This window comes from Aplidium turbinatum, chromosome 14, assembly GCF_918807975.1.
Source record: "Aplidium turbinatum chromosome 14, kaAplTurb1.1, whole genome shotgun sequence".
NCBI classification, from domain to species: domain Eukaryota; kingdom Metazoa; phylum Chordata; class Ascidiacea; order Aplousobranchia; family Polyclinidae; genus Aplidium; species Aplidium turbinatum.
The window spans coordinates 20,680,524-20,707,808 of NC_137485.1; the positions used below are offsets into that span (position 1 = coordinate 20,680,524).

Genomic DNA, 27,285 nt, shown 5'->3' on the forward strand with positions numbered 1-27,285 from the left:
GTGAGATGTATAACAATAATTTCAAAGGTTCATTTTATTTAATATTCAAGAAAATACTTCTCATCTTCGAAAGTGCAAAACTTTAGTGAAAGCTAAGCAAATGAACAGACAAAACTATTTTCTACAGCAGGTACTTTTCCATCAAGATGCCGCACGATAGTCAAATAGTCATAACTCATCAGTCAAAAGTATCATATCATTAAAACAAAACGTGCACAAAGTAATTCGAAAACAAAATCACAAAAGCAGATTACGTGTTTTTCTAATGTAAATGTTCAACACGTTAGAGTTTATTTTCTGTTACTGATAGGATCCAAGCATTCTCCGAAGGGGCTTTCGAAGACGTTCAAACAAATATCGTCAGGAGGATTTTTTAGTTCAAAAAGAAAGTCATCCACTTCATAATCCCATCGATCTAAGTAGAAGAAATGAAAGCATCGTCCTCCTTGAGCGAGAAGCTGAAATAGTAAGCAGTTGCAGATTTACACACTTAGTCATCGTACTTATGGGACACAGGTAGAGATGTAAATGCAAAAAAAACGAACCGTTTTTTTTTTTTAAAAAACGTGTTTTTTTTTCAAAAAAAACTTGGGCCAAAAAAACACGCGTTTTTTGTTTTTTTTTGTTTTTTTTGTTTTGTTTCATATTTTTCTGGAAAAGTTACAAACTTTTTACAATTTGCAGCTTAGTTTCATTATAGTGCACTTGAAAAACATTAAACTAGTAAAATTGGTTTTATTGGTGTGCTGAAATTCCTAAGTGCTTGGCACTTGGCAGCATATGTTTTTTGCATAGTCCTACGTGCTACGTTGTTTCGCTTTCTTCTTCATTCTCAGGCGTGTTTGTGACAGTAGACCTGACAAACATTGAATTAATGCAATTTGATACATGACATAATGTAGATGAGTTAATTTCTTTTTCCTTTTATGAAAGTTAGCCTACGATGTTAGTATACTGGTACTGGTTATTCTTGTACACACACAATGGGTTGACAAAATTTTGGCAAAAACAAGATGGCAGTATTCAGAACACACATTACCTTGTTTGTGGTAATTTACTAATGCAAGCTATTGCCAATAGATTGTTTAAACATGTTTTTTAACTGATAGCTTAACAACGATGTATATGCTTTATAAATGTTGAAACAGAAGTATTCTTTTCGTGTGTTGTAAGGTCTTTGTCATTGATGTCATTGATGTCATTGATGTCATTGATGTTATTGATGTCACTGATGTTATTGATGTCATTGATGTCACTTTGTCATTGATGCTTCCTGCAGATCATTTGTAACATAATGCAAGAGATCTTATCACTGATATTTTTAGCTGTCAAAAGTAAGTGCATTTGTCAGAAAAGGTTTAGGTTAATGTTCCTCTCAAATGCCCACCACCCATGTTGACTATTGCTAGTAACTACCAACCATGAATGAAGAAATTTTTCCTTTAAAGTGGAGTTTTTCAGCAATGCTCAGTGTTCACATAGTGAATAAATGCTTCATAATACTTTTCCTGACAAGAATAAAGTTTTACCCATATTCCCGCAATGCAGGATAAAGATACAAAACAAACATCAAAGATGAAAACTTATTTAAAACCATGATGCGTAACTTTAATTTTTTTTTGTTTTTTTATTGGGTAGAGGAAAGATTGATGAAAAGTTTGGCAAAAACAGAAAAGTGCTAAAGTCTCAAAGTCCTGCAAACTACAGCAGTTCAAATTGGATGGATTAAGTGCAACCATACTTCTTTTAAAAATATCTATGACAGCACAATGGTGTGATTAAGGGAAAACAAACATGACTATGACATCACAAAGGAGTATTGAACCACTTCAGGGAAAAAAAAAACATCAAAATGTTTCCATCTATCACTACATTTAAATGTGATTTGGGCTAAAAGTTGGGACTTTAGCACTGCACTGCTTTTGCCAAACTTTTCATCAATCTTTCCTCTACCCAATTAAAATTTTTTTTTTTAAAGTTACGCATCATGGTTTTATTGGGGCGTAACGACAAGAGGTTAATTTCTTTTTATCTCAAAAAGTAGTTGCCAAAACTTGTTTTAATGTTTATAAACAGATAGCCCACTCCAGAAAACATGGGGTAGAGCTAAAAATTATCCAAATATGTTGAGCGGTTCTTGAGATATTGCCATTTTTCTATTGCTCCTTATCTATGAAGCCACCTAGTGGCTAAGGTTATTTCACTTATAGCTCGAGAACCGCTTGTGTGATTTTCATTAAGTTTGCACCAAATGCACATCAACTGGAACAACCTCTTGACGTTGTACTGGAAAAGGTGTGGAGTGCTGGTCAAAAATGCCTTTGTTAAGTAGAGAAACAGGACACTGACCACCTGGTCCTAACATGCCCATTAACCAAAATCCCAGGTGGCTTCGAAACTGTACACGAGTGTGGTACTGAATTTAACAACTGGCTCGACCAAATTACAGACAATACTTGAGATGTGCCAACCATAGGACACTGTTACTACTATTTGAGACAATGAGAAATCTTTATGGCTCGTGTGTTGAGACTTGGGATGTACGAAATTGCAATGAAAAAATATGCCTATACCAGACATATAGTCTGATTTGAAATAAGTTATACGAGTTATGAGACTGTTTCTTTGTTGAAAGAGAGGCTATTGCAATGAGTTTACCCTAATTGCTGCATATTGTGACATTTAATGTCAAAATAGGTAAAAAAAACAAAAAAACAAAAAAAAACAAATAAAAAATAAAAAAACGATAAAAAACAAAAAAAAACGAGCTCGTTTTTTTTTAAAACAAAAAAAACGTTCTTTTACATCTCTAGAGGTAAGTGCTAATTGTGAAAACTACGTCATGGGCTAATGAAGCCTGAACATATCGCTTTGAAAATTGTAACCATCAATTAAAATATCTGCATTCATAGCGTATATAGGACTAAAATACCTGGGGGGGGGGCCGAAGAAAAAAAATTCACAAATCTACCAAATCGGTATGATTTTATTGAAATTGCCCAAAATATACATATCAAAATAGCTATTTGTATTGACCTTAAGAAAATGAGTGCCTAAATGAACATGTTGATTTGCCTAAATGCCTAAATGCCTAAGTGCCTAATGCCTAATGCCTAAGTGCCTGAATAAACAGTTTCATAGAAAGACTGATCTGATTCAATCAATTTTATATTTTGTCGGGGTCAAATGAACATGGTTGTTTGAACAGCTTCATACAAGAATCAAGAAAGCAGTTTAGTAGTTTATAGCTTTTTATGTAGCATGGTTTGCCCAAATATTTATACATTTTTCCCGAATATGGTGGGGTTTTTAACAACATGGGGGGCGGCCACCCCCTGGCTTGTACGACCATGATTGTATTAACAATGACAGCCTACAGTTTTAAATGTAGAATTTATTGGTTGTGAATATCTTGTTCTACTATAAGTATACGATACCGAGTAACGCAAACAGACTTAGTGTGTGTACAAGCACTGTGCTATTTTTTTTCCTTTTGATAAGTTTAATCTTTAACCACTGTATGTTGTTTAGATGCGGATAAAATAATCTGGTTGCGTTACTCGGCTTCGTATGCATTTGGTCGATACGACAAGACAAACTCTCTACCGAAACTCTATCTTTATTTCACATCTATATTTATCTCTCTCTTTATCTCGGACTTAGAAAGCTTCTTTTGTAGGCTTAATCCTGGCAGCTTCGCGTCCGGTCAGCGAGATCGAGTTAGTATACCGCTTCTTGTGGTTGCATGTGAATTATTTCATCTGAAAAGATGCCACTAAAAGTGACAGCTGTCTTTAGCCTAAAGTACATTGCTTATGTGCACACCGCAATGGTTGTAGGCTACCACTTTTACTTTGTCTTGCCATTTCCCAGACAGTCACTTCATGTGGCCCAGATCTGGTCAGATCCGTACCCGATCTGGTAATGATCTGGATCAGATAAAGTGACTGTCTGGGTTCTTTGTTCATAAAATCGGCCGCTTATCTAACTAAACCATGCCACCGGCCACAAGCCACCGATAGCCTGTTGCATTCCTCAGTCAGGCTCAGTGACTGGACGTGTTGGTTGGGTTTCGGTTTTTTCTCTTGCAACTCGAGTTTTGAAAACTGATAAGGAATCGTAATTAGTTTAAAAAATCTGTAATATCGACTTATTCGAAATACTTAAAACTTATAAATTTTAAGGGATTTCATGCGCTTCATCGATTACGCAACCCATATAAGCAAAGTCAGTAGCAAACACGAATCTAACTGCTACTAGATAAAAGGTGAAGGTTTAAGCGAGACCACAACCTTCGATTTCAATGTGTTAGGGTTAAATAGACTAATGGCACTGCTATACTTACAGCAAGAGTTTGTTGACAACTTCGGTTAACACTAATTCCGATCACGTAAACATGAATGCCTTCTTGTATGAAAAAGTTTGTGACGTGATTGATAACCTGGGGAACCAAGCTTTGGGGTAAGCAGTTCTCGCATCTGTAAACAAACACAGTTTAGGATAGAGTAAAGTATTGAAAACCAAAAAAGGTAGGCACATCAATTAATCAAAGGAAAATTATGTACAAAAATAATTGAGGTTACAAGAGTTTGGCATCGTTTAGTACTTTATCAATTTGTTACAAATGCCTTACTTGTTTTCATCTTAAAGATCAGTATTAAAAAATTCGTTTGATAAGCTCAAAAACCTCGTTTACCCGTCAGAGATGAGAATTATGTCTTGTTCCACCCTTGGATCACCTCTTCTTCCTCCAGTAGTACTATCCAGAGCAGTAAAGTAAGCGTGCTCGAGGGCGTCGATTAAGCAAGTTCGATGAGCAGAGGTGTAGTTAAAGCTACAGCAGAAGCAGTTCAGTTCAGTTCAGTTGTTTTTATTTCTGACCATCATATCAAAACAATACACGTCAACATAGCAAAGGTCGAGAAAAAGGTAGAAGCGACAAAACGCGAACGTTAAAAACGTGCTTGTGACCGAAGTAAGTTATTGAGTTGAAAAAAAAATTTGGCACGGTCGCAACACCTTCAGAAAAATTTAAGATATAAGAAAATAAAAAAAAGAAAATGTTAATAAACAAAAAAAAACAAATAAATTTAGGCTATAGCTTTATTAGCCCACATAGCTTTAGCTGATATATTTAAGATTTGTATGGACAGTTGCTATGAAGATCGGCCATGGTGCGTTATCAAGAGTGCTGATGGTCTTAAGGGGAACACGTCTTGATGCGTTTAGCTCATAGCAAGAAGAGCAAGGCAGGCAAAGAAAACCCCACAAAGAAATCCTACCACGGGCAAAGCCATTTCAAGCGCAACGCACCATAGGCCTTGCACGACTCACCAAATAGATAGGCTATAACTTGACGACACTAAAAACAATGACGAAAACAAATAAAACAAACAAGCACAGTATTGGTCAATGATAGCCTATTAATGCGCCAAAGGTCTTAAGTTCTTTTGTGAGTCATTGTTCATGATCGTTAGAATCATTTTTAGCTGCCATGGAAATAACATGAAGAATATTTTTTAAAACAAGTGCAATAATTTAAAAATGAGCACGCACTTTTAAAAACCTTGACACTATTTTACAAAAATAAATTGGGAACTCCATAATTTATATTTGCTAGCAGTAGCAAATCCAGGGGAGGCATTTAGTAACGTAAAAGGTAAAGGTGGTCCTATACTTGATTTAAGCGTTGGGTATGAGAAGATAAGCTTCTCATTATACTAAGCCTTCGGCACTAATGAGAGTAGGGTGGCCAGTTCCTTTCCCTCGGCCGCCTTTCCTGCAGAAATTATGCCCACCCAATTTATTACACACTAGGTAGAGATGAGTGGTGTTTTCAACAACCAGCTGGAGCCGGGAGTCGAACCAGGATAGTAGCCTACCCCACAAAAAAAAACCATAGCCTACAATTTTTGTTGTTTTTGCAAAAAAATTTGCTTAACTTGCTCAGTCCATCGGATTTCATCAACCTAACCTTCGGCAAAGGGCACGCGTGTTTTTAGCAGTGGATACAAAAGGATAGATAACTTTTATGTGCATATCAGAAAATAGACACTGAGAAAATAATACATTATTTATTCTGAAGTAGACACATTGCTCACTCAACTAGAGCACATTCCTTTGAGTTTCGTCATTTACTGATATTTTCTTGTAAAATAATCTTGCAGCTGTTATTACCCATCCTTTCATGTTGGCTTGTTTTATAATAGCATTTTATAGGCTATCAAAAACAAAATGTTGCTTACTTGATATTCTTTCTGATAAAACGAGCCAGTTTTGCTGCGTTCCTATCTTTGTCGTTGCCTTCGAGCAATCGGACTGGCAAAGTCACGCGTCGATCAAAGGTGGTGATCGCTACGCGAGTTCGTCTGGGGTGCAGACTTATTTGATCACACAACACTGAAAAATAAATTGTTACTCTATTAGACCAAAAGTAAAATGATCAAAATCTTGTGAAAACATTAAGATTCTGAAAAATAAACGAGTAGCCTACTTCAAGGTATGACTCTATTTGACGGTATAAATTTCAGAATAAACAGAAAGTTGAAATGCTTAGCCACCCGCCTGAAAAAATTTATACTCTCTCGCTTGGGAAATACTCATCTTAGTAATTATAGCAATTGAAGACCTGAGCTAAAGAACAACAAGTCACAAAACATAACTTTTAAAAAAAAGCATAAAAGTTTTCAATCCTGTCAAATCTTCTATGCAATCACCAGCGTGTATTGCACTTCTATGCAATCATCAGCGTGTATTGCACTTCTATGCAATCACCAGCGTGTATTGCACTTCTATGCAATCACCAGCGTGTATTGCACTTCTATGCAATCACCAGCGTGTATTGCACTTCTATGCAATCACCAGCGTGTATTGCAATGAAATTAACTTATTGGGTATTTCATGATTAAGGCAAAGAGTTCTTGCGGAAAATATTTTAATTTATTTTGTCGTTATTTTGTTGGTGTGTCATATATGTTTTGAATAATGCTGTTCCATCCTATTCAATTATTGTTGCTTTATTGTATTGCAAAATTACTTCTCTTCAAAAGTTATGAGACTAAGTTGTTTTTTACATCACATTTTTCTCGGAAATATACATTGACCATTATACAACACCTTTTTGATGGTAATTCAATTTCCACAATATGTGATTTAAATAGTTTTTCTATTGAGGTCTTCAATCGTAGGCTACTTTTAGTACAAACAAGCTCAGCCTTTTTTCATAAATTAATCTATTGTAGGTTTTACGCCATTCTGTAGTTTGTAGTGAAAACAATTTATCTCGCTGATCAAGTGTTCTTGGGTTTGTGCGGCCTACAACAGTTTCTCAATAAAGATGTTAACCTACTATGTTGAGGATATACAGTAACATAAAATAATAACTTTAAGACCTTAAGAATACACAACTGCCAGGATTAAGTTCTTCAAAGAGATTTTTTCAGTGCGAGAACAAGGATTCCTACAACCAATGAGCCATAATCTATCAAATGCAGAATTACTGTCTCCGAGTTTACCTTTTCTAGAAAACCTCGATCGAGATGCCACAAAAACATTTGGTTAAAGAGCTTGCCAAACACTAATGTTTTACAAACTTTTCAACACAACTTTTCAAAATTTAAAATTATGCGACATTGCTGGTGGAAAGTGAATGGTTGTTCAAGACAGACTTACATTCTACAATTGCAGCAGCGATATCTTTAACTTTTTCGAAGTTGTCGTAGTCGATGCTTCCGCTCTCGTCCAGCATGATCAGTAAGTCACGTTTGGTTTGTTGAATAACCTGATCAGCAATACAAAGCGATTGTTATATCCATGATGCTCTCTTTTAATTAGACCTCGCTTAATTGAAACACTAACTTAATGAAACCATTTTAGTTTGATCTTGGTGTGGTTTTGCTAAGCGGTGTTGTAATATTGGTAAACATATTAGGCTAGGGGTGTCCAAACTTTTCCCCAGGCGGCCAGATTTGATAATGTGGAAGTGCCGCGAGCCAACAGCCTATGACAGTTTTGTTTTGCGTAAAGAAAAGTGCATTTATAGGGATATTGTGTTACTTATGTCATTTGAACCATAGGCATACGAAGCCGAGCAACGTTATCAAGTTTAACATATTTAAAGATGATTATATTTACAAAAAACACAAAACTACGCAACAATTGAATATCGAACGTTTTCGACATCACAAGATGTCCTCTTCAGGAGGACATCTTGTCCTAATGATAAATTATAAATTAAATTCATCTTCAATTAATTAATCTTGTGATGTCGAAAACGTTCGATATTCAATTGTTGCGTAGTTTTGTGTTTTTTGTAAATATAATAATCTTTAAATATGTTAAACTTGATAACGTTGCTCGGCTTCGTGTGCCTATGGTTCAACAAGACAAACTCTCTACCGAAGCTGTATTATGTCATTTTCATACAACAAAGCAATATGCAGGTTATTACAAGATACGATAAGTTCCCAGACAGTAAATCAGTCGTTATTTACATAATGTTGTGTCTGCAAACGTTGAATCAACGTATAAAACGGCTGATTTGCTGTCTGAGTTAGGCTGGAATATACAGTGTATAAGTTATCTGTTTTTTTATCATAAATTAGCACATCCAGAAACTTTGTAAAGCACAGCAGTGTTAATGTGAAAGATGAAACTGGCTTATTGGTTTCTATGTTAATGGTGGATAAGCGTAAAATATGACGTAGTGAGAATCGCTCAGCTTTGATCTTCGGCAGTTAAAGTTCATAACGTCTGCTCACACAAATAAGTCAAACCGAACAAGCTCAACATTTTTTCGCAAAACTTTCGCATTTCTGGAAATTTACTTTATCCATCTGCTTGTAAAAAGCAACGGAGAAAAATGTTACTGTCGGCTTCGGCGTCGCAGAGAAGCTCAATTAGCTGTAGGCGAGCTGGAGTCCCATCAGAGTTCAAGCAGAAAGAAGTGAATAAAAAATCTCGAAAACTGTCGCTGAATTTGCTGGCAAGAAAATGACTAAATGCTCGACTGTTTCACTTGTTACAATACTTTCCAGCAACAATAGTTGATTTTGCAATTATAACGCAACAATGACTCTTTTTCTCGCCTGGCTTTGTTCTGTGAGAAGTTCAGCAGTTTTTATTTCCGACCATTTTTAAAGCATTGTTTTATTTTAACCATTATTTAGGACCACCAAATACTATCTTAAATAATTTTTTTAAAACTGCAAATTAAATTTGTATATTTCTGTGTGTATGCGTGCGAAAACTAACACATTGTGCAACAACAGACGTGGGCCATACAAACACGTATCGCGGGCCGGACTTTGGACACCCCTGTATTAGACCTACTGGTCGTCACCGCACTGATGGGATCTAAAAATTAGAAACGAAGTCCCTCACTGCAGTTAATGTTCTTTAGAATTAAGTTTGTTCAAGTTTAACGGTTACTCACTGTTCTTACAGTGCTGTAGGTGATAATATTAAAAATAATAAAGTGTGTTTTATAGTTTATACAACGCTGCATCCACCGCAGATTGCGTTGGTCAGCACTGTACAGAGTATGCTATACAAGGTCGCAGAAAAATTGCCGCTCATTAGCTGATTTTTCATTCTAATTATTATTTTCTGTTACTCTTAGCAACTTCGCTTCGTAAACGTTTTAAAAGGAGATTTTATCGGTGCTAAGAATGTTATGCTGTATAACTTGCTATGACTAACGTACCATAATTTAAACGTATATTGTTACCACAAAGAAGTCACAAGTCATTTTCATCCACCTTGCTACAGTGAAAGAGTGTTCTAACTACGATAGCAGTAAACCCAGCACAATGTAGCCATATGGCGTGTCCAAATATAAAGATGAAGCTATACCACAAGTACACTATAGTGTATAAATAAAATTCATAGATCCAAAAAAAAACTGACTTGGCGCTTTCCACGTCTCGGTAGTGAAGAAACACTGTTTGGAACTTCGCACTTGGCTTTTCTGATATTTCCATTTCGATCTCTTTCTGTCATGAGAGTGCAGCGACGGGGACCAGGCATGACATTTTTAAATTCTAGTCTCGCTGCCCCCCGCCTTGGACCCAATCGACTTAGTTGAGGTTTTTCTGTGATGGTCAGAAACAAAAAGAAACTTAAGTTAACTGAACTGCACAGCTTTAAAACAGACAATAAAGCTTGTTAGCCTATCCAGCAAAGTAGCCTAAGGTTTAAACTACCCGACAGGAACCTTAAGCTTTTAAGGCTATAGCGTCACCTTTCGAAGCTTCACGAAATTAAACCTTTGTAATGATGACACCAAGGCTTCTGTTAATCCATACTAAACAAATGTCTGTGTTTCTTGTGAGTAGCCTACAGATCAAACTCCCGCATCAATAATTATTATAGTGATTTTTCAAGTCTGCTGTTTTAAATCATACAAAATATGTTGTTATTTTGGTAAGGAAAATACAAGTCTTCCAAATGCAAAGCTCCAAGACTTGGACTTAAATTTTTCTTTTTCCGAAAGGTATGTTAAATATATCTAGCGTTGAATATACGCACAAAGCATCATTATACAGATGAGGAGACATAAAGTAACTATAGCAGTTAAATCGATATATTCTGCAAGTAGGCTAAGTTAATTTTAAAACTTTTAAAAGTACATTTTTTTTACCAGGTTGTTATGCTGCTTACAGTTTCAGACTGTAAGTACGGGTTACCTTTGCATTCTCTGTACGTTTTGTTGACACTTTTCCACTATCGCATGCACTGAATATGTTGCGGGAAAAATGTAAGACCTATTGTAAACTTTCGGAATAGGCCACTCTACAAGCTTTCATGCTAAGAGAATCAATGATAGTCAATGCCACGATCTAGGTTCGGTGAGGAGAGGTTGTTCGTTTATAGTTACCTTGCGCTGGCATAAGAACATTTTCCATAAATTGTTGAGCTAATGCCTTTCCAGGCGAACATTCCTCCATAACTGTAAAAAAAAACATTTTCTTACTTAAATTTACGATAATCTAAAACATATTAGAATCGTAGGCCTACATGGTAACATGGAACAAACTTATTTCTTATTCGAGATTCTGTTCTATGAGGATGTTTGCCAATATCAGGTAATCGCCGATGCGTCCTTTACATTATTTTGACTTCGCTGGTTCGGTGCGGCGCTGGTTCGACTCTCGGGGTGTACGCTTGAGCAATGCATTTCAGGACTGCTCTCCATTCAGCGGCACCTAGTGAATGGAATAATTTCCCGACAACAACACTTCAACAATCGGGAAACTTCACTCAGCCAATCTCGGTAACCTGCCCTGGGTCAAAAGCCTCTACATACAAGTATGCGAAACTACCAGGAATAACCAATCAAGGCTTCGTTAGTCCAAGGATAAAGATTCAAAAACCAACCAACCAAACTTGACGCTTCATACAGTAGCCTACGACTACAGCAAAAAGAAGCACCAATAAACTATATGAAGGTGGTTCTGTGTATTCAAAATCCAGCAGAAAAGTCAACTTAGGTCTACTTATTGTCAAAACAATAGCCTAGCAATAGGTAATGTGTTTTTATGTAATAAATGCTATGTCTATGTATATATGGCAGATTGGCAGTACTTGGGAAAACGTATAACCAGCACCATGTTCTATAAGGCTGCCTTCATCAGGGAAGCAAGCTTCGCTGATAGCGGCAATATCGATGTTCAGTCATCCAGTACTTATCAATTTAATTCATGCTGTATCAAAAATGAAGACAATAGGTTTACTTTGTGTACAACTGTCATTTGTATATCGTATTTCGGGGTAAGATGTGGAGCACTTTCCCCATTTTCTTGGTCTGCCATTGCACATCATTGAATCTTCTTCAACCGCTGAAATAAATACATCAGTTTAACCAAATGAAATATTAAGACCAACCTATCTCGGTTTAATTTTCATTGCTACTGTAACCACAGTACACTACTGTATTGTTATCTTAACTTAATTTAGTAGGCTTCATGAGCTCATAAATTTTATATTGAAATCTACATATATTATTGCTCAACTGTTCGTGCGAGTGTAAAAGGTTGACATGACTTGATTATCATAGCAAGCAAAGTCAAATTACCAAAAAACTAGGTTCTCGTCTCCATGGCGGACATGCTGGCGCAACATGAACTAGAATTTGACAGCGATAATGTGACACTGATGAATAATGATGATATGAAATAACAATCAATACTAATGTTATAAAACATCCTGTGACTGACTCAAAGTAGCGATTCCGCATATGAATCCATGTTTGGTTGCTTTATACTTTTTGTATTTATTATCGCTTTCATATAGGCAAACTTTATGGATATTTTTCCTTGCAAGTGTGAAACCCGGCTAGCAAACAAGACATCGGTGTTTAGGCATCATAGACAATCAGGGATATTATAAAACATTTATTTTTATGAACTTTAAACCATTGTCATGTAAGATGTAACATTTTTGTGCACACACTGTGCTTTGAAAAAATCTCACGAAACACGAAGCGAAACTGAAGAAATCCAACTTGGACTCGTGCAAAACAAAACCCAATCACAACCTATATGTTGATATTCAGCTTTTTCAGCATGATATCTAAGTCTTTATCGCTGTAGCGATGAGTGTTACGTGGAAACTTTGAAAACTACAAGTCTGCAGTCAATCAAAGCAAAAGAGTGGTTTTCATAAAGTTATTGCACATAAACCAAAAAAAGCATGCAGACTTCTTTGGTGGGAATAAATATTAATATTGAGTAGGCTAATTGAGGCTGAGATGACAAGGGACCAAGAATGTGTCACGAAAGTATCAAGAATGTTTTGAGCAACGCTTGATGGTGCCTCATGAAGCATTGGTTAAGACTAGTTTGAGAAGGTGGCATGAAACTAAGCCGCTCTTTGATGCAAGTCAAGTATTACTGTAATTTATCATTAGGCTACTAGTTTAAAAAAATAAAGGAAACTAGAAATGAGCTTGATTTAAAAATCCTTTCCCTTTTTTTCGGTCCTTCTGGTGAGTGCCGAAGGTCTAGTAGCCTACCGGAAACATATAATAAGAATTTTTAATCGTTGCCATCTTGACGCTTTACACCATGCATGCGTTGAGTTTCCAAAAGTTAAAAACGTCAAACATTTTTTTGGTTTGGCTTTATTCTGTCTACCTGTACAGGCTGGTCCTTCGTAGCCAGTGTTGCATTGGCAGTTGAAGCTACCCGGTGTGTTGCGACATCGGGAATTTTGTGGGCAGGGACTTGGTTTTTGTCGGCATTCGTCGATGTCTGAAATCAAAAGGATGAATACCTTGTATGTTTTATACTTCATAGGAAAATATTGGAGCACAAAATACACAAAAAGCGACCAAAACAAGGTAAAAATGTGTCTTCTTTTGTATCTTGAAGTTTACACTGTATATTTTGTTAAGAATTTTGGGGTCATTTAAATCTCAATGCTCTCCACTATTTCTTTTAGTTTGAATCCGCTATTGCATACAAACCAGCACTTTGAATTTCAATCTCAAAAGTAGTTTATACAAGCAACTTCAAAGTAGATTTTATTTCAGAACACTATTTATAAAGTACTTGTGTAGGCTACACAGAATATCTGAGCATAGTTTTGAGTAAGTTTTCTTTTATATATTCCTAGCGCACCTTTGCTAAATATCCGTGCCTTCGATGCCATCATTGCTGGTCCGCAAAAGGATTTTTATTTTTTACTGGTCAGACAGGGATGAAAGGTTAAGAACCACTGACTTATATAAGCCAGAAAATGAAAATATCAAACTAAAAAAATATTTTTATTCGACCTGACTAAATTTACGCATTTTTAAAAATTCTATACCAACATCCTATCCTCCCTAAGTCGTCATGAAAATCCCTTTTAAACTTTCACAGGCTTTCCGCTCTTTCGTAGAGCGAAGTGAATGGTTATTTTGGCATTCTGTCGCGCAACAATGTACATGTAAAAATCCACGCTAGGTCATAGCTCCCCCTGGCCTATAGCAGGCTAAACGTGTTTATATATAAAACATTTCAGCCTTGGGCTTATGTATATAAGTGAAATTTTGAACTGACCTTTGCATGGACGTCCACTGTAACCAGTCCTGCAAGTTGTTTGTCTTGTGCACCTGAAGCTACCCTGAGTGTTTAGACATCTTTCATTTCTTCTGCACGGATTGCTGAGACACTCGTTGATATCTGAAATTTCAAATATATGGTGAAGACGAAATCCTGTCAAGGCTTTCGAGTTATTAGAAACGTTTAGTTTAGACAACAATAATTTCCCTCTTGACAAGGATTAGGTTGGCAGGAATCAGCTGGAGATGTTGTTGCTGTGAAGAAAACAGATAATTAAAGTACCTAGGGATGGATTTAAATAATCTTGAATGAAATGTGGAAGATGTGAGTGTAAAGGTATCCCTATGCCGAAAATAGAAATTATTTGGTAATCTTTTTGATGACTTGTAGTCTGCTGATTTACAGCCCCTCGCGTGTGCATTAGGTGAATGCAAATCGATTTGATCTTTGCAATTAACAAAGCAGTTGGTAACTAAACTCATGTTCAGCAAACAAACGTTTCGAAAACTATAAACTGTCATCATCATCAGTGCTATAAATATAAGCAATCTCTGATGCGGTATAGTTTCAAATTGAATTCCGGCTGACGTCACAAGAACTAATCAACAAGCTATTATGAGTGAAAAAATGCAATAGAACTCAAGTTGTTATGAAATGATAAGTAACCGAAGTCAAGTGACAGTTGTTGGAAAGATTAATGAAATTCTTGCCTAAAGTTGAAACTTTGCAATCAAATCACTTCAAATGTTTTTATTCTCAACAGTGAAACAATTTTCTTAATTATTTTTTTGATAAAGGTGATGATGGTTATTAACAGGAAGCTACTTGTGGAAGAAAACTCGCATTTGGAACTTGTTGATGAAGATATCTTTCTCTCAAATAAAATTTTTGCAGTTCTTTTTTTTGGTTTTTATTAATCATATTGATACCAATTCTAAAATAAAGAAGCAAACTAGAAATTCGCTTAACGTAAAAAAGTGTGGCTTTTTTGTTGAAGGTGCTGAGTTTCACTTCGCAAACCAATTTGGGGAGTGGCGTTTCGGACCTTTCGTCTTATTTTTCCACTGATCAGAGTGTAAGACGAACCCACTGTTTGGCCAAGACCTTGAGCTTGCAACGAAAGACAACATTTGGGGAGTTTGAAGCGTTTAGTTATTATTGCTTTGTGATTAACAGAGGAGCTAATGGAAAGAAAATCTGAGCAAGTTTATTCGTGTCTGTATCAATCCAAGTGTTAATAAAACAATAAATAAATAAATACCGCTCAGGTCGCAAACCTTATACAGGAATGACGTGTTGGACCTTTCCGTCTTATTTTTCCACTGATGAGAGTGGCAGACGAACCCATTGTTTGGCCAAGACCTTGAGCTTGCAACGAAAGGCAACATTTGGGGAGTTTGAGACGTTTAGTTATACAAAAGATTTGGCTTGACGAGCAGCCTAATAAAGTCAATCAAACTGAATATCCTGCTCTGGCTAATAAAGAAGGTCGAATAGTCTGCTTTGAAAGCTTAATCTTCTCACCTGCGGTGCTTGGTGCCATGCGTAAATCCATTGCTCACAAAACGCTTTATGACTTTTTTAGCAATTTTTTTATTTCAAAACTAAACTTTAAATCAACTCGTTGTTGGTTTGGTTTTATTCTGCATACCTGTACAGGTTGGTCCTTGGTAGCCAGTGTTGCATTGGCAGTTGAAGCTACCAGGTGTGTTGCGACATCGGGAATTTCTTGGGCATGGGCTTGGTCTTTGTCGGCATTCGTCGATGTCTGAAATCAAAAGGATGAAATATCAGGCTTGTCCATGGGAATGGGATTCCCACGGGAATCCCATGGGAAATGTCCCATTGGATGGGATAAGATGGGACAGCACGAATTGCATTTCCCATGGGACAGTAGCTAGGCATTTTTATTTAAAAATATTTTAGACAGATTGTCAGAAATTCTTCTTGCAAAACTTTAAAATTAATACGATATGTTATGCTTGAATTGCTTTCATAGTTTACTTCACAATCATACAACACTCAAGTCCGAAAGCCATGTGGCCTGGTGTAAGGTGCCTGGTGTAAGCTATTTAGTGCAGCAGGATTGTTGTTGAGTAAGTTACGAAAGCGGATGTTACCTGCTGTTGTTATAAACTCTGTGTATAGCAGATTTGCTTGTAACAAGAAAATGGTTGAGAAACTATCCGAACTAACTAAATCATCACTATCAGAAGCAGTTGAAGTGGAAGAGCAAGAAATTGAAAATTTGCTGAATGAGCACAGTGACTCGGAATATGAGTGCCAATGATAATGAATTGTCATAGATAGACAACTTTTCTGAACTTTAAAGTTAACAAAGTCAATAAATTTTGTCGTTTTGTATCTCTTTTTGTACATTTAGTCCTATCTAGTACACAATAGACTTAAATTTCCATAAATTTAATAACATTTATTGAATTGTATTTTGATGGGAATCCCATGGGATGGGATGGGACGGGACAGGCATGAATTGCTATGGGATGGGATGGGACAGAAAAAAATGTCCCATGGACAAGCCTGTGAAATATACTTTACATGTTCTATGATTCATACGAAAGCCGACAAAAGAAACCATGTAACCTCAATCGATTAGCATTCGAGCAAAGAATAACTTTACTTTTGAAGCACCTTCCATTCTAGTTTTGAAATTGAAACCACCCAATAAATAAATACCGCTCAGGTCGCAAACCTTATACAGGAATGACGTGTTGGACCTTTCCGTCTTATTTTTCCACTGATCAGAGTGGAAGACAAACCTATTGTTTGGCCAAGACCTTGAGCTTGCAACGAAAGGCAATATTTGAGTAGTTTGAGACGTTCAGTTATTATTGCTTTGTGTTTAACAGAGGAGCTAATGGAAAGAAAAAGCTGAGCAAGTTTATTCCTGTCTGTATCAATCCAAGTGTTAATAAGTTATTCCAGAAATCACTCACCCTGGCAATCGTGCCGACTACCTCTTCTTACGCAACGATAATTTCCTTTTGGGCAGGGATTGGGTTGGCAGGGATCAGCTGGACGTGGAGTTGTTATTGCTGTGAAGAAAACAACTTATTAAACAGATTATTATTTAAGTGTCTTAGGGCCACAGTTAATTCTAAGAAATATTTTTCACTGCACTTTTTCTTAGAAAACAGTTACATAATGCCACATGGCATGAAACGTATGGTTATCTCGCTGTTGGTTTTGTATGGTATGCATCACAGTTTCATTTAGGCTACACTGTGAAAAACCTTTTTTTTTGTGAAATCAAGGAGAACAATATCTAATCAAGGTGTATTTTAATAAGTAAAAGTACAACAAATAAAAAATATTAAGAAATGCTTAAGTAAATGTTTTTTGAAGCCAGTCAAAGCGTTTGGTTGGTTTAATTAAAACCGCTGTTGATGTGATCTCATATCATTCAAGAACAACTTTGAAATGCAGAAAAGAGATTTATAGTAAGATAACTATAGAATATGTTCTGAATGGATGGTCTGAATGGCTAGCGTGGAAGCTACACCGTTATGGTTAGCGAATCGCAACAGCTCGCTGTACTAGTGAGTGCTCAGCCTTGTGCTGATAGCCGGGAAGAACGCCCCCTTCTTCACAATAACTATAGAATATTGTGAAAAAGGGGCGTTCTTCCGGCTATCAGCACAAGGTTGAGCCATGGCCACCTGGAGATTCGGCCTGATTTGTCACATTTTGCAGATTTTGATTACGGCTACTGCTAGTGCTTGACTGATATTTTTTGAGATGTTTTTACTTTTTGCGGTTTCCTAATGACATAAAACTTTTTTGTTGCCTTGGGGAAGCAGCAACAAATGAGAAAAAGTAAGTTGAAAAACGCTAAATCAGACTGTTATTGAAAAATTAACAGTCTGACTAAAATCTTCGAAATCAAATTTTCTTTGTTTTTCAACATGTGAGGATGTTAAAACTTATTGTGTCATCTGGGGAAAAGAGAAAAGAAAGCATAAAAATCTAATTTTTAGAAAAATTTATTTAAACGTTCGCCCAAAGTTAGAAAAACCGGGAAATCTCTGCAAAATGTGACAAATCAGGCCGTATCTTTAGGTGGCCATGGTTGAGCCATGACCATGGTTGAGCACTCACCAGTACAGCGAGCAGTTGCGATTCGCAAACCATAAAGGTGTAGCTTCCACGCTAGCCATTTAGACCTTCCAATCAACAATATGTTTCTCGGCACCCGATTTGTAGCAAGAATTGACAGCGATAGACACGTGTTTCGGCAACGCGGCCGGGCTTTTTTTTCGCGCAACGCTCAGAGGCTGGGCTCATCAGTATTGCGCCGTATTCTTGCCACAAGGGTATTCGACCGCCACTTTACCAGTCAGTTTAACTCTTATGTTTGTGGAAAAAAAAGAGCCAACAAAACCAGCAGGATGTAAACTTTCACCCACCAGCTGGTTGCCGGTCCCAAGCCCGGTGTAGCAGTCCAAGAGTTACTGCATGCCAAAAGTTACAAGAGTTGCCAAATATTTCATTTAAATTTTATTTAATTTTGTTTTAAAAAATAATTAAATTTTTAACCTCTCAAAAAATCAGATTAATAATTATAAGTATTTTGTAATGTTAACTGAAAAGCTTGCATTAGTTTGAGAGCAATGAATTCATTACACTTAGTTAAAACAATTTTCGCTTTTCTATCGATTGTGAAAACGCCTGGCACCGCTGGTAACTTTTGGACTGACAGTAACTTCCCGACTGCAACGCCGCAGAAGCAGTCCAAAAGTTACTGCTATTGTAGCCTAAGTGGGTGTGCTTTTTCGAAATTCTTTTGGGAAAACTTGTAAATGGACTGAAACTTCACTTGGTCAGTAGATTAAACCCTCTGCAAGTGTGCGAAAGATGAATCCCAAGGATAAATATTCTCACCACGAAACCATAATTCTAGACTTTTAAGTTTCGTGCCACGTGTTTTCGATGGGAGTCCAACGGAAATTCATTGTTTTCATCACTTTCGTAAAAGCTAAAGCCTTCCCCGCGTGTGAGACTGTGATAGCCTACTCACTGAAGGTTGATGGCGTTTTGACTACCGGTTGGCCTACATGTAGCCTGAGTTACTTTATATTTCTTCAAAACGGTAGTTATGAAAAACCAGACCAAAAATAGGCTCAGTGCTTCATTCACTAGAAAACTTTGCTTTTAACTTTCATGAAATAGGCCTACATAAAATATAGTCAAAGACTATGTTCGTCAACTACAACTCAAGACCAGCGGCTAACAAGTCAGCCTTCAAATGCAAACTTTGCACGATATAGGCCTGTTGCTGTACAGCTTATTAAATGCCACCGATTCACGCATAGCCCGATTTAAACTTTGAAATATTTGGAGCGATGATCAATTAAAGTATTTGTTTCAACAGAGCCATATAGCCTACAATGAGTCAATAAAACACTCATAATACTACATTGTGAATCGTAGGTTGCATTAGGCTATAGCACAATCAGGATGACAGCAAAAAACTATAGGCTAAGTGGTCATCTAGTCAATCACCTCCCCATGCAAATTTATTTGCCAACGCACGTAAGGCACGGACACAACTTCAAATGGTATAATACAAACAAATCAGGTTAAAATGATAGCCTACGTAAATTGTTAGGTTACAAATTCAAATTTCATTCCAAAACAGCAACAATTTCTGGTACAAAACTCATCTTTTAACTTTCATCTTATTTTCGCTTCATTCCCAATTACGTTTCTGCTGTAAATCATGTTGTTAAGATGCAATGGTGGATAATTCTTCAAGTTCAACATGTTTCCAATGTTGAAATCATTGATACAAATCTGCTGCAAGCGTCAAATCTGAAAACCCTGTTTTAGTAACTTCTGGACTGGCAGTAACTTTCAGACCGCGTATACGCGGTCCAGAAGTTACGGTAACTTTCAGACCGCAGTAACTCCTGGACCGTTACACCGGGTAAATGGGAAGGGTTGGCGGCAGGAAGGAAACCCGCTTGTAAAAACCTATGCCAAATCTTAAATAAAGATGTGGATTAAATCATTTGCGATATGGCTTGGGCAAACCACAGAAGCGATGCGCAGCAACATCGCCGTGCAGCTGTGAGAAGTGAGCTACCTTATTTAAAGCAGATAAGGCTTATCCCAAGCATGAGTTGAGTATCCAAAAGTCAAAAACCTTCAAACTAAACTTTTATGCCAAACATTTTTCTTTTAGCTTTATTCTGTCTACCTGTACAGCTTGGTCCTTGATAGCCACTGTTGCATTGGCAGTTGAAACTACCAGGTGTGTTGCGACATCGGGAATTTCTTGGGCATGGACTTGGTCTTTGTCGGCATTCGTCGATGTCTGAAAAGAATCTTTTTATGCTTGTGAAGTATTTTCATTTTAAATTCACGGTGTGAATGTAAGCAAATCGGAGGCACAACATCATTGAAAGATGTCATTGTGGACATAGTGATACCATTGATGAATTGATGCTTTCCTCTCCAAAATAGCATACAATTTTTGTTGTCAACAACACTGCATCCTTCCCACAGATCACTTTCTGCATAACATGTTGATGGACAAAAGGAATACCAAAGAACTTATGAACTTGCTTGGGTTGAATGAGAATGTTGATAAGTTGGCGAAGGCGAATGGTGTGAGGTGGTATGGGCATGTTTTGAGGAGAGATAAAGATGGTGTTTTGAGAAGAGCGTTGGAGTTGCGGGTGGAGGGTCGTAGGAAACAAGGAAGACCCAAGAAAATGTAGAAAAGGCTAGTTGAAGAGGAAAGCAGCAAGGTGGGCTTGACAAGAGAGGACGTGTGAGACAGATCGATATGAAGGCAGGGTGGGAAGGTGATTGCGGCAATGCGGCACTTGGAAATGGATCCGCCACCCGTGGTAGCGGGGCCGTAACCGGAGTAAAAATGGTCTACTACTATTACTACATGTTTCTTTAGGAACCCTATTTTAACGCTAGCCTTTGCAGATGGAATAGGCTACAATAAGTTGCAAAGTGACTGCCGGATGCACGAGTAAGTCTCAGTTAATGTTCTGTGCGTCGTAGGTTCTTTAGTTTACTTTATCAACTTTCAGGAGAATAAAAGCTCTGTTTGACGGAATTGTGTTTGTTTGTGTTCAAAGCTGTGTTCACAAAGATAAACGCTTTAGATATTGACATAACTTTCAAGTTGTTTCTCTTTTACAGCAATTATACGTAAATAAAAGCATTACCAATCAAGGTTTACAATGGAAAATTTATGCAGCGTCAAGCGACCAATGTCCACATATGTGGACCATTTCCAACTCTTTATTGTGATACATTTTGTCTTTGAAAAAGCCAAAGTCTTGTGACTAAGCGTATTAGACTTAATCGATCATGCTCAAAATGCCAGAAAAGTAGCACAGGCAATAAAGGGTTATACAGGAATGACGTGTTGGACCTTTCCGTCTTATTCTTCCACTGATCAGAGTGGAAGACGAACCCACTGTTTGCCCAAGACCTTAAGTTTGCAACGAAAGGCAACATTCGGGAGTTTGAAGCGTTTAGTTATTATTGCTTTGTGTTTAATAGAGGAGCTAATGGAAAGAAAAAGCTGAGCAAGTTTATTCCTGTCTGTATCAATCCAAGTGTTAATAAGTTATTCCAGAAATCACTCACCCTGGCACTCGTGCCGACTACCTCTTCTTACACAGCGATAATTTCCTCTTGGGCAGGGATTGGGTTGGCAGGGATCAGCTGGAGGTGGAGTTGTTACTGCTGTAAAGAAAATAGATAATTAAAGTGTCTTACGACCACAGTTAATTCTAAAGAATATTTTTCACTGCACATTTTCTTAGAAAACAGCCAGAATACAACATGCCAGGAAAGTAGCACAGGCAATAAAGGGTTATACATGGCCACCTGGAGATGCGGCCTGATTTGTCACATTTTGCAGATTTTGATTACAGCTACTGCTAGTGTTTGACTGATATTTTCTGAGATGCTTTTACTTTTTGCGGTTTCCTAATGACATAAAACTTTTTTGTTGCTTTGGGGAAGCAGTAGCAAATGAGAAAAAGTAAGTTGAAAAACGCACAATCAGACTGTTATTGAAAATTAACAGTCTGACTAAAATCTTCGAAATCAAATTTTCTTCGTTTTTCAACATGTGAGGATGTTAAAACCTATTGTGTCATCTGGGGAAAAGAATAAAGAAAGCGTAAAAATATAATTTTTAGAAAAATGTATTTAAACGTTCGCCCAAAGTTAGAAAAACCTGAAAATTTCTGCAAAATGTGACAAATCAGGCCGTATCTTTAGGTGGCCATGGGTTATACAAGAATGACGTGTCGTATCTTTACCGTCTTATTCTTCCACTGATGAGAGTGGCAGACGAACCCACTGTTTGGCCAAGACCTTGAGCTTCCAACGAAAGGCAACATTCGGGGAGTTTAAAGCGTTTAGTTATTATTGCTTTGTGTTTAATAGAGGAGCTAATGGAAAGAAAAAGCTGAGCAAGTTTATTCGTGTCTTTGAATGAAATGCAGCGCAGCTATTGGATGGAATAATTCCCCGGCAACAACACTTCAACAATAGGAAAAACTTCACTCTGTCAATTTCGGTGACCGGCCCTGCGTCAAAAGCCTCTACAATTATGCGAAGCTGCCAGAAATAACCTATCAAGGCTTTGTCAGTCCGAAGATAAAGATTCAAACCCAACCAACCAACCAACCAAATGTAAATGTTGACAAGTTATTCCAGAAATCACTCACCCTGGCACTCGTGCCGACTTCCTCTTCTTACGCAACGATAATTCCTTCGACAGGGATTAGGTTGGCAAGGATCAGTAGTACGTGGATCTGTTGCTGTGAAGAATACAAATTAATTATTAAAGTTTCTTGAAATAGATGTAAGCACTTTTGATTGAAATGTAGAAGAATTGACTCTTACTATCCAACATGGTGGTTAAATCTTTTTAATATTTAATTCGTACTCATTTACAACCATTTTTTGTGCATACGCAAATCCTTGTTTAATTATTAATCATTAATTGTTGATAATTATTAACAAGATGTCAGCCGCTCTTGTAACAACTAAAACGTTGATGTGCCGTTACTTTTCAGCCAAATCACTTCAAAAGTTCAATTGCATATTTCTTGCAACTCTAGCAATAACAGTTATCAAGACACTATTTAAACTTAGACCTATAAGTTGAGAATTAAAATAAATTGAGAATTAAAAACTCAGATGACATTCACTTTATCAACTTAGACCTATTGAAGGAATGTTATAGTTTCAGTTTGTTGATAAGGTAATCAGCTAACTTGATGAACACATAATGTTCCTCTTGTAAAGCTGCTTAGTAACTTAATAAAAATAAGCTTCTTCTCACTTTCAATACACCGATAGCTTCCTCTTGTGTTGATGCATATTTCACCTTCATCGCAAGGAAAAGGTTTTTCATCGCATTCATTTTTGTCTGAAAATAAAGCAAATTTTAGATACCGTGCAAAACTTTATACACAGATGGTGATGTTTATGTGGTGACTGATTCCCATATGATTCATATCTGTTAATGTGTCATAACAAATTACATTTGTCGCCATGTAATTGTTGCTATTTACGCTTTTTTATTTGACTAGTTGTAGAAGTTTGTCGTTGCTTATATTGTCCCCGAAATTCTTGACAATACCCTGAAAAACCACACTTGAAAACTAGCAATTCCAAGCTATCACATTTTATAAGCACACAATTAAGTTCGTGTGCTAGGCTAAATCAAATCGTAACATCAATGTGTTGGTTTTATTGTTATTATTCACGAGACAAGAACATATCAAAATGCAATAAAAGCTCGTTTTTGTTTTGCGAAGCCTCGCATTTGAATGTAAACAAGCAGCATGGAACAAAAAATTTTCGCTTATAATATGCATTTTTACGGTTCTTGGATGAACTGTTACTTTTTGAAATCTTTCATGTCGGCTATTATCTTTTTTTCAACAAGCATAGCCAATCCTGACATTCTAATCTAGACAACAATAGGTTGGATACAGTATACGTGGTAATGGTATATAGTATTCCAGATTGTTTCATTTAATTTTCCACTTAGGCTAGTGTACAACATGAAACAACTACCATAGCTCATTACACCCAAAGAATCTCTTGGCTTAAGACCGAACGCTCTACTTTCAATACAGCACAAAATACTTTAATAGGCTTTTGTTCAACACAAAGTGAGGCGCAGGATGCCGAATTTGTAATCTAAGGATCGTTTCAACCGATCAGGTTTATTGACCAATCGGAAAGCAAGATTTTGCCGGAAAAGTTTTGTGAACCAAATTACAATCATTACAATAGTTACACAAATTACAATAGGCTAAAGTTTTCACGTTTCATTGGGACTACTCTCTTTAATTTTAACATAACCATCTTGACTTTACAGTACTGTACAATGAGATCTGATTTTGATGAATTAGCTATTCTTTTTACGAAAAAAAAGGTTTTTAACATCAAATTTGGTTTGGTTTCGACGAAAAAATCTTCGTCTTCCATTTCGAAATCGTAGCAATTAGTTTTGTTTGTGCGCTTGGAAAAAATATAAGACGCAGGAGAATGTTACAACGCAGAAAGAGTAATGAAGTGCAAATAATGAAAAAGAACAATTATACCATCGCTGCAAAGCACAAGGTCCCATCTATCCAGCTAAATGTCCCCCATGTCCCAAAAATGCCTCTTCTGTAAAAAGTTAGATTTGATCGATTTGTGACAAATCTAAAAAATTTTCACTTTAAAATGTTGCAAGTTGTGAAAAACATGGACTACTAAGCTTTTCCCCGCAAAAATTTTAGCTGAGTAAAATCCTACCTTCTGATTGGTCAATAAACCTGCTCTGCTGCAGTGACCTGCATATAGCAAATAGGCTGTCTGTATACTGCTGTGTTAGCTTGACATCGTTTAACGATATTTTTAACTACAATAAAATTTTGTTTTTTATTTGTTTTGAGTGCCATGTGACCGAGTTGGCTCCCAAGCAAGCTACTATACCCCCATGTCAAGTTTGAATACCTAACTTTTTATAGTAGTGAAAGAAGCTGAATTTCAAGTGTTGACGGTAATAGAACTAAACTTATGAAATGAAGGATAACAACATTATTGGAAAGGTCACGACGTAAAAACAAGAATGTATCTTTTGTTACCTTGGCATCTTCCGTTCTTGATCACCAAACCAGTCGAACCACAGACGAACCTATCAAATCTCCCTCCACCAAAGAGCTGTCCAGTGATCAAAGAAAAGCAACATGCAAAAAAAGCAACTGAAAACAGCTTCATTCTACTGTGCCAGTTCAGCTAAAATTAATTTCAAATAACTAAAGCGAAAATATTTTTTTTAATGTAGTTGTGATGTACCGAAGCGTTGAAATGTACAAGTCATCGTAAGTCTAAAAGATCAACGTGATATTCTGATTCTTGAGCGTACGTTCAGCATTCAGATCATTTTATCTCTTGTTAATACTCTAAAAAAAAATAACTATTACTTCTACTCTAGGCCAGAATACGCAAAGTTTTTGCAGACCCTTTTCTTATTTGACGTAAATAAAAATTTGTGCTAGTGAACTTAATAGTCGGCTACATAGCAAGTGGTGAAAGCTCTGGACCGACGTTCGAAAGTGCGACAGTTCGACATCGCTCAAACATACAGCTTTGTCTTTGGCAATATATTTAACAGCATGCTTGGAGGTTGATATGAAGGTTGCCATCTCGTTCTCTTAGTTTAAACCTCCATCTACCGAACATAAAAGCCTGGATACGTCAAAAAAAAAAGCAAAGGAATTTTTCTTTTTTGTAAACCTGCCTCCAAGCATTCTTTTTTTTTATTTCAGGAAAACTTTGGCATATAGACGGTATGAACAATTCATTTAAACAAGCTACTAAGATATATTTTAACATGTCTAATGTTACTATCCAAGCTGAGCGTATTCCAAATGGCCGAATTAACGATTGTAACCGAACATAAAAAATTATGTCACAAAAAATATAAGCTGATTTGAATTGTATGACAAGAATGTTGCTAAAACACCGATGTGTTTCATAAAAAAATAAAACATCTAAATTTCTACAATTGACCTCGTATTTTATTTAATATAATCCTTCATTTATAAAATTGATCTTTCCGGCTACAGCTCTGGTAAACTGATGCGGCTGCACTCGACGTGGAGGCTATATATGCCAACTGAAATATTACAAAGAAAATCACGAAACAATCATCAAAGTTTCTTGGAAATGGAAATTTTGTAACCAGTAAAACGTATTTTGCATTCGTTTCACAATTGCGCTGACATCTTAATTAGATGCTCAGGGCGACGATTAATTCGAATTAATCTGAACGTTTGCAGATGCAACGCTGTTGCGCTCGTGCTCGGCACTTTTGTTACCCTTCTCTTCAGTTATTGGAAAGTTTTTACTTGAAGCAAAAAAAATTTTAATACGTGGGCAAGACTCATGTTTTCAAAACGATAATCTGATTTTTGCCAAAAATAATAATTAATCACAACAATTATGTTTGAAAAACATTTTCTGACCTCACGTTCTTTTGTACCTGAATCGTTGGCATAAATATAACTCAACAATCCTTTACTCTGCAACAAACTTTCAGTTTTGAAGTTTTATTTTTAGTTATTTTTTTATTTCAGTGTATTGTCTTTAATTTATTATTATCCAAGCTTTATTTACCAAAGAAACTTTCTTTCAAACCACACTTGATGTGAAAAATGAAGTAGGCTACAGTGTCAATTTTTCAAACTCGATGTGTATGGTTACTTGTATATCCTTTTTAATGAATTTCACTACTTGTATTTGTCTACCTTTCAAAATACAGTATTCATTTGTAAGAATCAAACCATGCATGTAGAAAAATAATTGAAAAGCAAAATTCTGAATATTGGAGTGCTGCAATGTGATCTGTCAAGTCTGATAAAGAAGATGAACGTTTGAAAAGTACAACTGTATGTTAATGGTATCTGAGTGCGTAAAAAGGGATGCTGATGATGGGCTTCACTGAGCTAACAATTGCTTGCATCAATAAAAGCAACAGAGATTTCAATCAAAAAGAAATTTGATTCAATATGAAACTGGCTCGGTGCCTCAGTGGTTAGAGCAGTGGTTCTCGAAGTGGAGTCCGCGATCTGTTTGGGGTCTGCGAAGCACCTTCGAAACAACGCTGTTGCAATATCCAAGCTTGCCAATTCTATCCTTTCTCTTGCGCCAGACAGTCGCATGTTTTGTTCTTTTC

The 27,285-nt window shown here is 36.6% G+C and overlaps 1 protein-coding gene across 2 annotated transcripts; it reads right to left on the reverse strand.

Annotated features, from left to right (window-relative positions):
* On the reverse strand, positions 1 to 25,359 carry LOC145783248 (uncharacterized). 2 transcript variants are annotated; one of them, XM_082595067.1, is made up of 17 exons: positions 25,193 to 25,359; positions 23,392 to 23,478; positions 22,772 to 22,864; positions 21,678 to 21,773; positions 20,263 to 20,379; positions 17,000 to 17,098; positions 15,697 to 15,813; positions 14,043 to 14,165; positions 13,134 to 13,250; positions 11,733 to 11,837; positions 10,877 to 10,948; positions 9,907 to 10,091; positions 7,672 to 7,780; positions 6,246 to 6,399; positions 4,697 to 4,834; positions 4,346 to 4,478; positions 1 to 458 (listed from the first exon to the last, which is right to left on the reverse strand). In XM_082595067.1, the coding sequence occupies exons 1-17, from the start codon at positions 25,323 to 25,325 to the stop codon at positions 291 to 293; spliced, it is 2,046 nt and encodes a 681-aa protein (XP_082451193.1). In that variant the 5' UTR covers positions 25,326 to 25,359; the 3' UTR covers positions 1 to 290. The 2 variants fall into 2 exon arrangements, with proteins under 2 accessions (XP_082451193.1, XP_082451192.1); XM_082595066.1 differs by having other exon boundaries at positions 21,678 to 21,776.
* Positions 25,360 to 27,285: the final 1,926 nt, after the last annotated feature.

Coding starts and splice junctions, on each gene's coding strand:
- LOC145783248 (XM_082595066.1), bottom strand. CDS start 25,325: ATGAAGCTGTTTTCAGTTGCTTTTTTTGCATGTTGCTTTTCTTTGATC. Junction 15,814..16,999: donor TAGTCGGCACGATTGCCAGG/GTGAGTGATTTC, acceptor TTTTGATTTCAG/ACATCGACGAATGCCGACAA. Junction 10,092..10,876: donor TGTTCTTATGCCAGCGCAAG/GTAACTATAAAC, acceptor TGACCATCACAG/AAAAACCTCAACTAAGTCGA.